Source organism: Anabrus simplex, chromosome 11 (genome assembly GCF_040414725.1).
Source record: "Anabrus simplex isolate iqAnaSimp1 chromosome 11, ASM4041472v1, whole genome shotgun sequence".
In the NCBI taxonomy this organism is placed as follows: Eukaryota; Metazoa; Arthropoda; class Insecta; order Orthoptera; family Tettigoniidae; genus Anabrus; species Anabrus simplex.
In genome coordinates, this window is record NC_090275.1 from 105,380,147 (window position 1) to 105,398,620 (window position 18,474).

At 39.9% G+C, this 18,474-nt stretch overlaps 1 protein-coding gene across 1 annotated transcript in view; it reads left to right on the forward strand.

Moving 5' to 3' along the window:
- Positions 1 to 18,474, forward strand: part of LOC136883233 (uncharacterized) — a 170,993-nt gene that overhangs the window by 114,020 nt on the left and 38,499 nt on the right. Inside the window, exon 4 of the mRNA XM_067155435.2 lies at positions 6,251 to 6,336. Within this exon, the coding sequence (XP_067011536.1) occupies positions 6,251 to 6,336 (86 nt within the window). The remainder of the gene's footprint in view (positions 1 to 6,250; positions 6,337 to 18,474) is intronic.

Genomic DNA, 18,474 nt, shown 5'->3' on the forward strand with positions numbered 1-18,474 from the left:
CCACGCCTTCCCTGTCTTCAGTTTCAGCTTTTCCTGGAAACCTTTGTGCATACATAGTTTTTCCTTAAGCGGAACATGCTCCTGGATATCTTTAGGAGAAATTTCCATTTCTCATAGATCTTTCTCAACTTCTTTGAACCAGGCCCCTTTGGTTTTCTTATCTTGAAAGTATGTTAATATCCCTTAAGATATCCTGCCTGGGCTCATTTGTGTCATGTGGCTATAAAAGGCAATCCTTCTTTTCTGAATCGTGTCACTTATCTTCTCCACATGCTTGTATAATTCATGGTTGACGCCTTCGGTACTCGCTGTATGCTCCCTGGTTGATCCTGCCAGTAGTCATATGCTTGTCTCAAAGATTAAGCCATGCATGTCTCAGTGCAAGCCAAATTAAGGTGAAACCGCGAATGGCTCATTAAATCAGTTATGGTTCCTTAGATCGTACCACTTTACTTGGATAACTGTGGTAATTCTAGAGCTAATACATGCAAACACAGTCCCGACCAGAAGTGGAAGGGATGCTTTTATTAGATCAAAATCAATCGGTCGGCTCATCCGGTCCGTTTGCCTTGGTGACTCTGAATAACTTTGGGCTGATCGCACGGTCCTCGTACCGACGACGCATCTTTCAAATGTCTGCCTTATCAACTGTCGATGGTAGGTTCTGCGCCTACCATGGTTGTAACGGGTAATGGGGAATCAGGGTTCGATTCCGGAGAGGGAGCCTGAGAAACGGCTACCACGTCCAAGGAAGGCAGCAGGCGCACAAATTACCCACTCCCAGCATGGGGAGGTAGTGACGAAAAATAACGATACGGGACTCATCCGAGGCCCCGTAATCGGAATGAGTACACTTTAAATCCTTTAACGAGTATCCATTGGAGGGCAAGTCTGGTGCCAGCAGCCGCAGTAATTCCAGCTCCAATCTATATATATAAAAAATAACTTGTCCTGACTGACTGACTGACTGACTGATTCATCATCGCCGAGCCAAAACTACTGGACATAAAGTAATGAAATTTTGGTGATATATTCATATTAAGATGTAGGTGCTCGCTAAGAGAGGATTTTTGGATATTCCGTCGCTAAGGGGGTGAAAAGGGGGGTGAAATTTTAAAATGAGTGTACCTATATCTCAAAACTTTAAAAGTTTACAGATGTAAAAATTGGTATTTAGAATCTTCTTTTAAAATAAGGAAAGACGTATTTTTTTGTTTTCAGAAAATCCCAATAGGAGGGGTGAAAAAGGGTGAAAAGAGGGTTGAATGCCTTTAATCAGGATACCGGTACTTATATCTCAGAAACTGAAGATATTACAGACCTGAAAATTGGCACATTTGATCTCTTTTAAAAATAAAGAAACACGTATTTTTTTTTTTTGAAAACCCCAATTAATGGGAGGGTGAAAAGGGGGTGAATTTTTAAAATGAGTGCATCTGTATCACAAAACGTTTAAAGTTCACAGATGTAAAAATTGGTATTTAGAATCTTCATTAAAAATAAAGAAACACGTATTTTTGGGTTTTCGGAAAATCCCAATAGGAGGGGGGAAAAGGGGTGAAAAAAAGGTTGAATGCCTTTAATGAGGATACTTATATCTCAGAAACTGAAAATATTACACATCTGAAAATTTGTGTTTGGGATCTCCTTTAAAAATAAAGAAACACGTATTTTTTGTTTTTTGAAAATCCAATTTTAAAATGAGTGTATCTATATCTCAAAACTTTTAAAGTTTATAGATGTAAGAATTGGTATTTAGAAACCCCTTTAAAAATAAAGAAACATGTATTTTTTTGTTTTCGAAAAATCCCAATAGGAAGGGTGGAAAAGGATGAATAATGGGTTGAATGCCTTTAATGAGGACACATATTTCTCAGTAACTGAAGATATTACAGAAATGAAAATTTGTGCATGGGATCTCATTTAAAAATAAAGAAACACGTATTTTTTGTTTTTGGAAAATCCAATTAATGTAGGTTAAACAGGAGTGACAAATTGGGGTGAATTTTTTGAAAGACTATATCTACAAAATATCTGAGAAACGTAAAATGTTACAGACATAAAATGTGGGTATTTGGAATCTCCTGTAAATGTAAAGAAACATAGGTGATTTGTTTTTTGAAAACTCCACTTAAGGGGAACTAAAAAGGGGTGAAATTTCAAAATGAGAATTTCTACAGTACATCTCAAAAAAACTTAACAAGTTACAGAAGTGAAAAATGGTATTTTTTATCTGTATTATAAATAAAGAAATGTGTATTTTTAGTTTTCGGAAATACCACTTGGGTGGAGGGGGGTTAAAAGTGACTGAAAATGTTGTCGAATTCTTTTAATTAGGCTACTGATATCTCAAAAATGAAGATGTTACAGATGTGAAATTTGATATTTGGAATCTGCTTTAAGAGTAAAGAAACACGTATTCTCGGAAAATTCAATGAAGTGGGGGGGGGGGTGAAATTATTAAAAACTTAATTTACTTAATTGTATGAGAATACATACATCTAATAAAAATTAAAGTTGTTACAGACGTGAAAATTGGTATTTGGGTCTCCTTTAAAAACAAAAAAAACCCCGCGTTTTTTTGGGGAACAATCTTGGGGGGGCGGGAGTGAAAAGGAGTCGAATTCGTTTCATGAGGACACATAAATAAAAAACTGAAGAAGTTATAGTCGTGATAATTGGTATTCAGAAGATCCTTTACTATTCAAGAAACAAGTATTTTTTGCCGGAAAATTCACTTGGGGGGGGGGGGGGGGGGCGGAGTATGAAAGGAAGTGAAAAAAGTGAAGTATTTTTATGGGGATACTTATATCTCAAAACTGAAGGTAATAGATATGAACATTGGTGTTTGGAATCTCCTTTAAACATAAAGAAACACGCCTTCTTTTAATTTTTTGGGGGGTGGGGGTGGTAAATAAACTTAACGGCGGTGGGGTGTGAAAGGAGGTGAGACCAATTGATTTTACTGTTCATATACTTATAAGGAGCCTCCGTTGCTCAGGCGGCAGCGCGCCGGCCTCTCACAGCTGAGTTCCGTGGTTCAAATCCTGGTCACTCCATGTGACATTCGTGCTGAACAAAACGGATGCGGTACAGGTTTTTCTCCGGATACTTCGGTTTTACCTGTCATCATTCATTCCAGCAACACTGTCCAATATTTCATTTCATTTGTCATTCATCGATCATTGCCCCAGAGGAGTACTTCGGCAGCCGGCATAATTCCTATTGTCGACGCTAGATGGGGCTTTATTCATTCATTCCTGACCCTGTCGAATGACTGGAAACAATGACAATGGCAGCAGATGTAATTTGCATCTTGCTGTGGGGTCCAGAACATCTAATAATAATAATAATGTTCTGGACCGTCGTCAAGTGTGCGGACCGCGCTGGAAACGGGTCCTGGACGGGTAATGACTAAGAATTCAGTCCGGCCGCGGGTTGAGTATCGCCAAGGCACCCAAGACGACACCACGCTGGATCTCCTGAAGGATTTGATCCATATTAAACATGCTTATAGGAAAAGATGACAAAGATTTAGGGACCCAAATGACCGGGTGGAATACCTGGACCTAGCCCGGGAAGTACGAAATCGATTGCTGGAAAGAAAGATTAAAAAATAGGAGGAAACTTGCCGTGATCTATTAGAAAACGAGTCAGATCGCGAATTTTGGCGGATTCTCTCAGAAAACCAGTCACATCACGAATTTCGGCGGATTATATATAAAGCAATAAGCATTCAATGATAAACTTCAGTATACTACTGTAGCAAAGCACGGGTATCTTGCTAGTAGCATATATTAAAGTTGTTGGGGTTAAAAAGCTCGTAGTTGGATTTGCGTCCCACGCTGTAGGTTCATCGCTCATCGGTGTCTAACTGGCATGGTTCGTGGGACGTCCTGCCGGTGGTGACGAGTCTAAAGCGTGCGGCCGCCGTGGTTATCCGCGTGCGGTTCCTGCGCGCCGTAGGCAGACCCCGATGAAATCCTACCACGGTGCTCTTCATTGAGTGTCGAGGTGGGCCGGCACGTTTACTTTGAACAAATTAGAGTGCATAAAGCAGGCCGGTTGCGCCTGAATACTGTGTGCATGGAATAATGGAATAGGACCTCGGTTCTTTTTCTCAAAAATCTTTCTTTCTTTAGCCTCTAGTTTTTCCATTAGACCTTTCTTGTTCATTATAAGAGTCTCTGCCACATACAGAGCCTCTGGTCGAATAACAGTCCAACAGTGTCTAATTCTGGCATTTAAGGATATCAGTCTCTCATTGTAGATGTCTTTTAGTTGGTAGGCCATTTCCATTTTGTTAATGCGTGACAGAAGGCTTCTTTCTCAGATGGGTTAGGATCTATTTATTCACTGAGGTATTTAAACTTTTCTGCCTGCTTAATTTTTTCCTAGTCTGACCTCCAGTAACTATTATTATTATTATTATTATTATTATTGTTGTTGTTGTTGTTAATAAAGCTCCCTAATTTTGAAAGAATAATCATTCCAGTCAGAACAATCAGTCTTGTCTGATGAAAGGCAAATATCAGTGCAGTCTGCAGTTCATGGACTTAATTTTCATTTGAGTTACTTATGAATGTGTTCAATGTCAGTAACATTTTCATATAGTCTAGGTCATTTCTATCATCATCATCATCATTTAGTAGACAGCTTTGATTCAGAGGGTTGTGGGTAGGATTTCTGTCTGTGCTGGGGATTTTAGCTACATCTAGTCACAACCTACTAAACTGTACAAGGTCTTAACAGGAGCCATACTTCTGCCAGAAGAAACTGACTCGGTTCCGTTTGTCACTTTTCTGGCTACGTTCGCTGACATTTTCTGTTTCAGTGCAGATGTACTGAACTGTTTACCTCTTGATTGTAGAGTTATAGGCATACTGTTCTATATTTTAATGCATACTGTCAATTACATCAATGCTTTATACTTACTGATCTTTGATATAAATTCCAGGAGTGACATAAGTAAGCAAAATTATTTTTATTGAATGCTTTATCATCTGCTCCTTTGTTACGAACTAAAGCACCGTTTGTTTTATCACTCTGATTTATTTTGTTCCTCTCTTGGGACTGTACTATCGAGAGAGCTGACATCTGGGTCACGATAATGAACATCTTGTGTGGGCTGCTGTCAGGGTTGTCAGATACCTGAAATCAAAATACGGGACAGATGTGCGATCGAGGAAATGAATGGCTTGTATTCTACAAGTTATAAACTTTGTTTCAAAATTATACACTTATTATTATGTTGACATCATAGTGCAGTTTATTAATGCATGACTTAACATTTATACACAGACTGAAACTTACAGTAATGAACAAGTTGGCCGCTTGGTTTGGGTCATATAGGTATGAGCTAATATTCGGGAGACAATGGGTTTGAACCCCACTGTCGGCAGTCCTAAAGATGGTTTTCCATTATTTCCCATATTGCACCAGGCAGCCTGTCTTAAGACTGCGGTAAATTCCAATCCTAGCCCTTTTCTATATCATTGTCTCCGTAAGACCTGCCTCTGTCACTCCGACGTAAAACAAATAGGGAAAAATTTAGTTTAAATGAATTCTTTCAACTTCAATATATTTTCATTTCCCTGAAGTGCTGTTAAGTTTTTTTGTCATTCTTAGCAATTTCATTAAAAAATCTCTGCATGACATCAAAGAAACGTTTACAGAAATGAACAGCTTAGACCAAATCAAGTCAACAGAACAAAATATTTCTCACAGCTGACAAGTTCACACGAACATGCGGTGGATTCAGACTACCTCAGGTAGCTGTCTGCTATTACGTGTCTTATTCACCAGGATGGACAACCCGAGAACTGCAAATGATAGAAAACCATTTTTAAAATCTACGAACTCACACCAGATGAAGAAACCAAGGAGTGAAGGAATCTATTCTCTTTGAAAGAAAAAAGAAAAGCTCTTTGTACTTGCCAGAGGTGGAAACACTGGCATATTTCTCTCAAGGTTCAAAATACAGGCCAATTGCCATCCCAGATAGGAACTGTCCAGGATGCGGGATATTTAACACTAATACGGTACTGTCCCGTAAAATTTGTGATGTCTGGCAACCTCGGCTGCTGTCTGTGTTATTAGGCAGATTCTTCATCGTACTCTCTTCCAGCTCTCAGATGAGGGTCGAATCCCTTTGATGATGTATTCTAATTTAGTATAAATAAAAGAATGAAAGTCTGCTTGTTTACTTTTTTTGTCAATGATGTCTAACAGTATTTTCTTTTTTCAACAGAGAGGAGAATATATCACATAACTCTGGCCATCTCTGGTGGATTTAACATAATGTTAAGTGTTTTACTTTTCATCTGTGCAGATAAGGTAAGGAGTACATTGCAATTTTAAGAGCATTATTAGTTTCTCTGTAATTTTATAACATAAATAAGGATGTAATCTTGTTTGTCTTCATGTCTCTGCAGTCAATATTAACTCAAGTTTTAACACTCACCTCAAACTACGTGTGAATGCAATTTAACATCCTATACTTATTAATAATGTAAGTAATGGAAAAGATTAAACAAGCGTCGGTTGTTGCTGTTACTATTATTATTATTATTATTATTATTATTATTATTATTATTATTATTATTATTATTATTATTATTTGCTAATTGACTAACTAGAAACCACAATAAGTTTCTTTTTTCATTGACCTATTAGGTTTTCATCAGCTCAATGTGTCGAACACGGCGTTCATCCGACCACCTTGCACCAATTGTTTACTTCACATCCCGGAAAGTCCTAAAAGTCATGAAGCTTGTTCTGAAAAGGTCTTGTTTGTATACATTGTCTGGTTGTAGGTCCATTTTTTCAAGGTCTTTCTTGATGTTAACATACCAGGGAATTGTTGTTTTTGGTTTTGAGTCCAAATTGTTAAAAATGCATTTTATTCCATCAAAAGTCATCCATCCATTGTATGTTTCTGTTGAAGCGAGCCCTGTATTTGCACATTATTATTATTATTATTATTATTATTATTATTATTATTATTATTATTATTATTATTATTATTATTATCATCATTATTATTATTGTTACTGTGCTTTGGTGGATCAGCAGAGATGAAAGAAGGTGCGGGCTGGAATAGGTCTAACTACAAGTCTGAAAGATGAATTTAAAAATTAAATAAAGGTTATATTTTCACAGACAACAAAATTCAACAATTTTCACTAGGTGAAATAACAAAGAAAAATCAGGTACAATGCAACTTTACAAACAAAAGCACAAGTTAAGGGGGTCTTTACAAATTCTGGGCTACGAGCCCCAAAGTTTAACAATTTCTGAGCTCTCGGCTCACAACCACATACTTTTTAGAAAAGGGCAGAAATTCCCTCAGTACAATGAAGCACTTGCTCCCAGTAATCAAAATGTCACGCCTCCCCGAGGCACCTTTCAAAATACCAGAAAGAGCTGATCCACTCTCAATCTTTCAAGCCTATTCAAGGCCATACCATACATTGCGATCGCTTGCCACTACTTACAAGAATTAAACAGGGGTATCTCGTACCCAATCTACTGGGCCTTCTCAGGAAGGAAAATCAAACGGGTTAAATTAATGGCCCAAAATACAAGACTGAATGGAGGCGAGTCCTTGCATTCCTACATGAAAGCTTGTTAAAACCTAAGTGGCGCTAAGCCGATACACAGGGGCTATTCCCACACTATATAGGTGACTTGTATAAGAAAATTTTAACACATTAGGAAAGATTAGAAAATCAGTTACAAAAACATAGTCACCTCAAGTCGAAATGAAGGGGAGTTCGAGAGGGTAAAGCACTCTCTATCCCCGATTTATATTTAAAGATATATGAAGTTTTACAAAGATGGAAAAAGATTTTCATGTTTTAAGTTTAAAGGTTACATATTAAAGGTTTCGGACCTGGCCCGCGGGTTAAACTGCTGAGCTAGCAAGGAAAAAAGAAATATGTTAAACGGCCATTACCTTGTTGAAGAGCTGCTACCCGAAGAAAGAGGCGCTACCCGCCCCCTGCTACATATCCACACACTGAGCTAGATGTTGTTTGAGTGGCCAAGAGCCGTGAAAATCAGCAGTTTTTAAACCCTCGTGGAAGCTTCGAGACCTTTCATGAATAATTAAGACACACTCACTCACCTTTATTGGGTAGCTAAAAGTTATACATCAACATCGAAGAAGAAAGACACTATTGGTCAAAAATTAATTAAAGAAATTCGAGATTGGCTGAGTTCAAAACTGGCAGAAAGAAAGATTAATACTGCCAACCCAAAAAATGAAAGAACAAAATTTAGTAAAGACAAACTTTTGAATACAAAATTTCTTCAAAAAGTTCCTTCCCTTCGCACCAGGGTGCATGATCATAGTTTTTTAGTAGAGACATCTGTCAGAGAAGGTCCACACTTCTTGATCAACCAAAAAAACAAAAACAAATCGAAATACACACAGTGGCATCTTCTGAGGAACTGTTGGATTAATTCAGTTGTTAAAGTTCAGAGTTTCTCCGGTAGAAAGTAATTTAAGGTGGAAAATTCAAATGTGCGGCGTATAGGTGTACCAACCAGTACAATTATTATTATTATTATTATTATTATTATTATTATTATTATTATAATTATTATTACGGGGCTACCCGTGGACCAGCAGAGGTGAAAGAAGGTGCCAGGATGAATGGGTCTAACTACAGTGTCCATAAAAAAATTTAAAATTTAAACTGAAGGTTATATTTTTAAAGAAACAACAAAACTTTGACAACTTTTCACTTAGTGAGATAACAATGACACAGCAATTTAAAAACAAGGCTTAGAAAGATCTAAGATTTCAGAATTTTAACGCTCTTGGGCTACAAGCCCCTAGTTTTACAATTTTTTAGTTCGCAGCTCAAAATTACAAGAGAGTACAAATTTATAAGAGGGCAGAAATTCCTCAATACATGGAGCGCTTGCTCCCAACTCATAATATCAAGCCTTCAAAAGGCATTCAGTAATCTTGCTTTGAAAAAGACCTAACAGGCTCTCAGTTTTCAAGCCTATTCAAGGCAACACCAAAAATATCTTACACCTTTTGGCCTTCCATGGCCCAGCTTACAAATTGAAACAGGGGTACCTCGTACCCAACCTATAGGGCCTTCGTGTAAAAGAAATAACAGTCAAATAAATGGCCCGAACACAAAATGAAAGGAGGCGAATGCTTGCACTCCTAGATATGAATTCTTAAAACCTAAAGGGCACTAGGCCGATGAAACAGGGGCTATTCCCAAACTATGGAGGTGACTCGTATAAGAATAATTAAGACTTTACGGAAAGGAAGAAAACCAGTTACAAAACGTAGTCGCCTTCAAACCAACATGAAGGGGAGCTCGAGAGTGTACATCACTCTCTATCCCCGATTCACAGTTAAAGATTTATGAAGTTATTACATAAGCCGGCAGAAGATTCATTTACAGAAAGGTAGGTTACATAGTAAAAGTTTCGGACCTCTCCCTCGGGTTAAACTGCAGAGCTAGCAAGAATAAAGATGTTAATTGGCCATTACCTTGCTGAAGAACTACTGCCTGATGAAAGAGGCGCCTCCCGCCTCCTGCTTGACACACACACTTAGTTAGACGATGATCAAATGGCCAACAGACATAAAAATCTGCAGTTTATAAACCCTCTGGGAAAGTTCGAGACCTTTCATGAATACTCAAGACACACCCACAGGGTTTTATTGGTGGATATAAAAGTTACACACAAAATCGAAGAAGAAGCCTGCTATAGGCAGAAAATTAATTACAGAAATTCATGATTGGCTAAATTCAAAACTGGCGGAAAGAAAAGATCAATATTGCCAACTCAAAAATGAATGAACAAAATTTAGTTAAAAAAAACTTATGAATTCAAAACTTCTTCAAATCAAAGTTCTTCCACTTCGCACCAGGGTGCATGATCATAGTTATTTAGCAGAGACCTCTGTTGAAGAAAGTCCCAACTTCTTGATAAATGGTAAACAAAACACGTAGAATTTCATACAGTACATGAAACTTCAAAATAACAAAATTTCATTAGATTACTGTAGCGACATCTTCTGAGTAACGGTTTAAGTAGGTGTAGTTTCAAGTTCACAATTTCTCCAGAAGAGGAGTTCTTTTAGGTGCAAGATTTAAATGTGCGGCTTAGAGGTGTACCTCTTATTATTATTATTATTATTATTATTATTATTATTGTTGTTATTGTTATTATTGTTATTGTTATTATATAGTCATTTATGGCCATTTGGGACCACATTAAGCAACAATCACACATTACTTGAAGCCACCTTTGCAGCCCAAAATCTTTCTAGTCTTTCTCTGGCAGCCTGTCTTCTTTTCTCTGGCCATCCCCTATTCAGTTTCTGTTTGTCATGAAAGCATTTCAAGCTGTCGATCACTGATCTATGTTTGGTTTAGGATGTCTTCCCAATTTCATTCAGATTGCTCAAGAACCTTTCTTATCTCCCTGAACCATCTGCCAGAAACTTAAGACTATTATCAGGTGTTCTAAATATCTGTTTTGTTATCCTCTTCTCATCCATTCTAAAGAGATGTACATAAAATTTGCGTTTTCTTTTCCTCCTTGACTCAATCTTTTTCTTTCCTTCCTCATAACCTATACTGCCTACAGCTTATGAATCTCGTATTTATTTCGTATTGGCTCAGCACAACTAAGGTTAAGTTATGAGTAGGTTCCCACCTTCCAATACTTATCAATTTCTGTATAATAGGTTTATGATTTTGGACCAATTATCTTGCAGAAGATCTTTCTCTCAAATTTCTTGGCTTATCTTAGTCCCAACATTCCTGTCATTCAGGGGTATTCACTAGCATACAGACACTCTGTTATCACTGTGTTGTGTTGTCTTAGTTTAGGTCAACCTGAGATGACTTTTCTTTTGTGTACATCATGTATCCTGTGAAAAGCAGCCACCATCTTCTTTTGCCTGCTGTAGCTGGCTTCTCCTTCACTAGTTTTCAGCTGTATGATTTCCCCAAGTTACTTGAAGCTGTCAACTCTTTCTATCTTGCTATGATCTGTCTTAAAGTGTTGATGGGCTATTTTGATGTTGATCTATTTGTTTTGTTTTGTTTTGTTGTTCTTTCAGAGAAAATTTGGAGTCCTGCTTTATCTGCTTCATGCTTTAGTATAATTATCTGCTCTGTACCTGTGCTAGTGTTTCTAGACAAGGTCGCAAGGTTGTCTGCGAATGCAAGGCAGTGATCCTGATGCCATTTCTTTGGATCCTCCAATGTATACTTGCTTGAGCAATTCTTTTTTTGCCTTTCACAGATGATCTTCTCCAAAACGCAGATGAAGAGAATCAGAGATAGCCCATTACCTTGTCTGACTCCTGTTTTGATTTCAAACTCCTTTGAGAGTTCTCCCATGAATTTTACCTTTGAACAAGTGGCTGTTAATGTCTGCTTAATAACTTCAGTTGTTTCAGTGTCTGCTGCAAATTCCACCAGCATGTCGAACAGCATTTCCCTGCTGACTGAATCATACACATTTATGAAGTTGTGTCAGTCATATATTGAAATGTAAAGGCATGAAAAAGAGCCCATGATAGGATATGAATATGGTTAATTTATCTCTTCTCTATTACATAAAGCCAGAAGGCTAACCTACTCACTTACTCACTCACTGACATTAATGTTTACCCACTTCCAGATGAGCTAAAAACTTGAAATTTGGCAAACTAATAGCTTTTAGTCTGTAACCTATGGAAAAATTACAAAATGTTCCAGTTTTTAATTTTTACCCCCCTCCCCCAAAAACAAATTGGCAAACACTATGTTGGAATGTCCTAGAAAATTAAAATTTGGCTATATTATAGCTCTTAGCCTGTAACCCACGGAGAAATTTGAAGATGTTCAAATATTTAACATTTTTCCTGCAAAAAATATTGAAATTCTGAGGCAAATTTAATGACAATGCAGACCTTCATTTCAAGGTATTTTGTGGCTAAATGGTTATTCCTATCAAAAAATGAATAGCACTTTCGGTTTCTGGAATGAAGTGATCTACAATTTTGGTCCTATGACTTTTTGTCATATCTTGACCCCTTCTACCTTAGACTGAGCTTCATTTTCCAATTTTGGGTCAGTTTTGTTTCCTTTCCATACATTATTTTACTGCTTGAAACACTTATAAGACAGGTAGAATCACAAAATTTAGCAGGCCACTCTCCATGTCCATTAGCCATATGTAAAGTAACTTTCATTATGCTTGTTGCCATTTATGTATGGGAAAACAAAAGGAATACATGGAAATACTACTAAAATTACAGCCTAATCTAAGTTTATAAAACAATCTAACAAGCAGCCTATGGAGATGTGACAAAACATCAAAGAACCAAAATTGTATATCGTTTCATCGATTATATGCCTGCCAAGTTTCAACTCTATATCTGTCTCCTAAGTTGGCAAAATAATTCCTCAACTTGTGAAAAACGTATGGAATTTGACCTAGATCAAAACATTTACCTGTATCTATGGTATAAATAGCAGAGATACGAGAAAACTTCTTAGGACCAAGGCCGTCTAGTGGCACAATCCGTTTGTCCATACGACATACCATTCCATCACAGTGAATTTCCAAATGAAGATCTACATTTACAAACATGTATATCTCCAATCCATATATTGCCACTTGTTTTTCTTTTCCATTACTTAACATTTTAATTGAAGTATCTTTTCACTTTGTCTTGAACTCATTGTTTATCATACTCAATGCATATGCTACAGAAAAAGAGGTTCATTATCCTGAGTGGCAAATTGTAGCAAAGAAATTAAATCCGATTATCAGTCTTCTGATTGCCATGTTGAGATCTCCGAAGATTAGCAATACTGAGAGTGACAGAAAGGAACTATCCACCCTAAACCAAGTGAACTTTGGCTCAGGAAGCATGATCAGTGGCCCCTGGCCTAGCTAGGGGTACTGACTAGATCGCCATTTGGATAAGGAACTAGGATTTCCTTTTGATAGTTTTCTGATCTCCATATCCACAAAATCCATTAAATATTGATTGATTGATTGATTGATTGATTGATTGATTGATTGATTTATTTATTTATTTATTTATTGATTTATTTATTGATTTATTTATTTTCCGGTGAGGCCTGGTGCAGGTCTTTTTTGTTGATGCCCATGGGCAACCTGCATTTCTTGGCTGTGGTGGTGGTGATGATAATAATGTAGGGAGAGGGTGAAACCCAGTGTTGGCACATAGCCTACTCCTCATAAATATTAACTCTTTAGAGAATTTGTATTATTGGTCCACCTTTCAACATAATTTAAACCTTACACTACAATGAATATTAACACTTTCACCCATAGAGGAGTGTGGTTGTTTAGCACTAGTTTAGTGTAGCACACTCTGATATGCTTCGCCCTGTGGGTGGGGGCGGTAGAATAACATCCATGGTATCCCCTGCCTGTAGTAAGGGGCTCCAGGGGCTCTCAACTTGGGAATGTGGATTGGTGACCACAGGGCCCTCAGCTGAGTCCTCGCATTGCATCCACTTGTGCCAAACTCCTCACTTTCGTCTGTCCTAGCCGACCTCCCTTGGCCAACTCTTGTTCTTTCCCGACCCTGACGCTATTAGGTTTCCGAGGGCTAGGGAGTCTTTCATTTTCGTGACCCTTGTCTTTCTTTGGCCAATACCTTCATTTTTTGTAGTGTCAGATCCCTTCCATTTTTTCTCTGTGATTAGTGTTATATAGAGGATAGTTGCCTAGTTGTACTTCCTCTTAAAACACCATTTCTGATATGCTTGTGTTTGTGGAGACCAGAAGGGTGTCCTCTTTTCTCGACACTGTAACCCCAACTAAGATTAAGGTTAAAGGAAGAATCCCACATTCCAAAGCTTCTTAACAGCTAGTTTATGTGATTACTAGAGACAAGAATTATAGGCACTAAAAACAGTTAAAATAGGCAGGCATATAGGCTCTTATATTAGCCAAAATAGGCATGTAATAGGCACTAACGTGTAAAATAGGCAACAAAATAGGCATGAAAAAATACTTATAATTTAATAACACGCTCATGTACTATAAAAGGAATTTACAACAAGCAACGTTTAAATGTTTTACGGTAACAATCTTGTTCTCCTGTTGGGCAGAATGTTTTGTACTTAGAGAAATCTCCCAACATCACAGGAAGTAATTGGACAAAACCTCAATGAAGCCACTTCATTTGGTTTTAGTTCAACTGCTTCATCTACCGCACCTCGTAGCAACCTGGTTACTTTTATCGTTGTTTTCCATCATGCATTTTGCTGCAGGACTCTTATGGAACTTTTTCCTGACAGTGACTACCTTCCCAGAGGTTCGATCAAAATTTCTCCTGACTTCTTTCAGAACCCTAAATGACTCCACCGGGGGGAAGCCACTCGTCTTCAACTCGGTGATTGCTCCTGGCAGCTTTTTGAAGTTTGAAGATGCTCCAGTTTATACAGGGGGATACTAGTTCCCACCATTGCAGTGCACAGGTCTATAGAAAATTGTTGTTGGTCGCTGTTCACAGTAGACTGGTAGAAAAGCTCCAATTATAACGCTTTCTGTACTCGTGTCAAATGCATCGCAGTATTTCTATGTTAATCTAGGCCCTATATGGTATCTTTTCACATTTGATGTGAAAATAATAAAATTGAATTAAATCACAATGTTCTTATATTTCTACAGCTGGGATAATTGGCAATAATGCTTAGTATGAACATAATAATGGCGTATGGCCTCTGGAGAGGCCTGGTGTGAGTCTTTTTCTCGTAGACGGCCTATTAGGTGACATGCATATCTGTGAAAATGAGGGCCCTACCAAGGATTATTTCTAAAGCTGAAAACGCCACACAAACTCAGCCCCAGAGCCATTGGAATTAACCAATTAAGGTTAAAATTCCTGACCAGGCCAGGAATCGAACCTGGGACCCTGTAAACCGAAGGCATGTACGCTGACCATTCAGCCAATGAATAGAACAGCATAAACATGCATTTGTTTCATAAAAAGAGACTATTAGAGGCGATGTCTCTAGAAGTACAAAACTTTAAAGTAGGAACAAGAGAATTCTTAATTTACATGGAAAAATGTCCTCAAATGTTCAGTTATAATCTGTCTGTTTCCTGTCGAGTTCACTGGGTGAAAAAATAATAAAAATGACGTGAAACGATACCTGAGTAGCATAGAGGAGAGATTCTTCCTATATGCTTGCCAGGGACACACCGACCTGCCCCTAGCAGTATTCTTACTTACATAGAACAATTAAAACGGAGGCACTATAAAACTCAGATTTGTGAATATTTTATATGTAGCTATTCGCCGGCTTTGGTCAGCCGAGTCAGCTGTCATGAAGACTATTTTCTGTTGCCTGCAATAGATCCTGCATCATGTGTGCCCACAAGGTTGCCACCCTCGTTGAAAATTTAAAAACCGTGTGACTTGAAATTGTCGTGGCATGCGCCCATAAACTTACTTTTCGTCACAATTTAGCAAAACTCTAGATGGGATGCTAGAGTTTACGCACCCCAGACTCTCATTTGCTTGCCCTCCCAGCACAACAGTTACTAACCGGACCTCACCAATCCAGACTAACGGTCTTCTCACTGGCGTGGTCTTGTAAAAGATAGTATTTGTAGCCTTGTTAAACACGCTGTGACATCATCCAATCCGTGCCATCTTGTATGTCTAGCCTCTGTGACATCGTCCTAGCTGTACCACATTTGATCTTCAACCTTTTTTTTTTTTCTTGACGTCGCACTGACACAGCTAGGTCTTATGGCGACGATGGGGTAGGAAAGGCCTAAGAGTTGGAAGGAAGCGGCCATGGCCTTAATTAAGGTACGGCTCCAGCATTTCCCTGGTGTGAAATGGGAAACCATGGAAAACCATCTTCAGGGCTGCTGACAGTGGGATTCGAACCCACTATCTCCCGGATGCAAGCTCATAGCTGCGCTATCAAAAAAGGCTTTCACGGCCGCAGATCTTATAATCACAGCAATAGAACCAGCTTTTGGGTGGTTAGGCCGTGTGCATTATGCAGAGTTTCGTCCAGACGTGCCATTTGGACTCATCAGCTGGAATGGCACGCCCCTCCAGGACTCTGCTTAGCAGTGGCAGACCAAACTGTGTGGCCCCGCCGTGTTAGCAAATCAAGTTTGCTAACCTGCTAAAGGAGAAATGACTTCTCCGTTTAAAAAATGCTCCCCCATTGGAGATACAATATCAAAAAAGGCTTTCACGGCCGCAGATCTTATAATCACAGCAATAGAACCAGCTTTTGGGTGGTTAGGCCATGTGCATTATGCAGAGTTTCGTCCAGACGTGCCATTTGGACTCATCAGCTGGAATGGCACGCCCCTCCAGGACTCTGCTTAGCAGTGGCAGACCAAACTGTGTGGCCCCGCCGTGTTAGCAAATCAAGTTTGCTAACCTGCTAAAGGAGAAATGACTTCTCCGTTTAAAAAATGCTCCCCCATTGGAGATACAATATCAAAAAAGGCTTTCACGGCCGCAGATCTTATAATCACAGCAATAGAACCAGCTTTTGGGTGATTAGGCCGTGTGCATTATGCAGAGTTTCGTCCAGACGTGCCATTTGGACTCATCAGCTGGAATGGCACGCCCCTCCAGGACTCTGCTTAGCAGTGGCAGACCAAACTGCTGCTGCTGCAGAGCTTTCATTCCCCGCCCGAAGGACGGGGCGGGCCCCCTAGATCATGTCGCGATCTCTCGGGCCGGGAGATGTGGAGAGAACAGTGGGATGTTTGAAATGAAGAAGAGGGAAAAACGGTGTGAAAATTTGGATGACTGGCTATACGGATTGAGATTTATACAGGAGTGTCGAGAAGGTTCGTGGAAGTGTAAGGTGGTAAAGTGTTGAAGCGATGTGATAGAGGACAGTTGTGAGGTGTCGGAGATGTTCAAGGGTCGGTGGTGGTGGGAGGGAGATATTAGCAGAAGAAGGAGTTGGACGGACATAGATAGAGCGTTGGAAGGGAGGATGATCAGGCCGGGTATGGCGACGAGAGGTGGAGTGGTGATATCTAGGGCGGGGAGGTGAACGAGAGGGTTCGACGGGATGACGACGGCCGTAGAGAAGTGCTCCGCTGGAGATCAGGTGGGCGACGGCTGCTGCACTGGAAAGCTGAAGTCTGATTAAATACGTCGGACCGGTGGAGTTGTAGATACGGAATGCCCTCTTGACGGGTATGGCTTGAAGGCGAAGTTGTTCTTGAATGTCAGTTGCCGGGATGTGTGGGCTTACGCCGCGGACGACGCAACTGAAGACTTCGTTTGTGGCTGATGTGTCTGACGGTGTTGGAGGTTGATGAGCGGCTGCTGCTGTTACGACGGACAGTGGTGGTGGTGATGTCGTGGTCGGCAAGGCAGATGTAGACAGCGTAGAAGGGCGGGTGAAGTAGCGGGGAGGAATACGTAATAGTCGAGGTGGATCAACAGGAGGTAGCGCGGGGAGAGAGGTGGATAGAAGCGGCGATGAATGGGACGACGTAACAGTTGTGATGGAAAGCGAGGAAAAGGTGTGAGCAGCGGTCGCAAAGGTAGTGGTGATGGTCGTGGTGGTGGTCGTCATGGTGGTTGGTGGTAGGGAGGCTGACATCCAACGAGGAGTCGGCCTATATGCTTTGTTGGCTCGGCGCGAGTGGAAAGTAAAGATGTGTAGCCACCCGGCCGATCAAAAATAACAGGAGTGTCTTCTGCGACGAGTTGTGGAGTTCACTTGAGGTTTACCCAGATTTGAGATCCTGGAGAGAAGATGGACCAAACTGTGTGGCCCCGCCGTGTTAGCAAATCAAGTTTGCTAACCTGCTAAAGGAGAAATGACTTCTCCGTTTAAAAAATGCTCCCCCATTGGAGATACAATATCAAAAAAGGCTTTCACGGCCGTAGATCTTATAATCACAGCAATAGAACCAGCTTTTGGGTGGTTAGGCCGTGTGCATTATGCAGAGTTTCATAGCTGCGCGCTCCTAACCACATGGCCAACTCGCCCTATGTTTCGCGAAGGCTTAGCGGAAACGTAATAGAGTTCACTGGAGCCTACACATAGCGCTGGTGTAAGTAATTCATGATATTTTATTACATTTCAGTTGTTAGTCCTCTTCTGTGGTGTAGTAATTAGCGTGATTAGCCGCCACCCACAGAGGCCCAGGTTCTATTCCCGGCTCTGCCACGAAATTTGAAATGTGGCTCGAGAGCTAGAATGGGGTCCACTCAGCTTTGGGAGGTCAACTGAGCAGAGGATGCATTCGATTCCCACCTCAGCCATCCTCGAAGTGGTTTTCTGTGGTTTCCCACTTCTCCTTCAGGAAAATGCCGGGATGGTACTTAACTTAAAGACGTGGCCACTTCCTTCCCTGTTCTTTGCCTGTCCCTTCCAATCTTCCCAGGCCTTCACAAGGCCCCTCTTCAGCATAGGTGAGGCTGTCTGGGCAATGCACTAGTCCTCCTCCCCA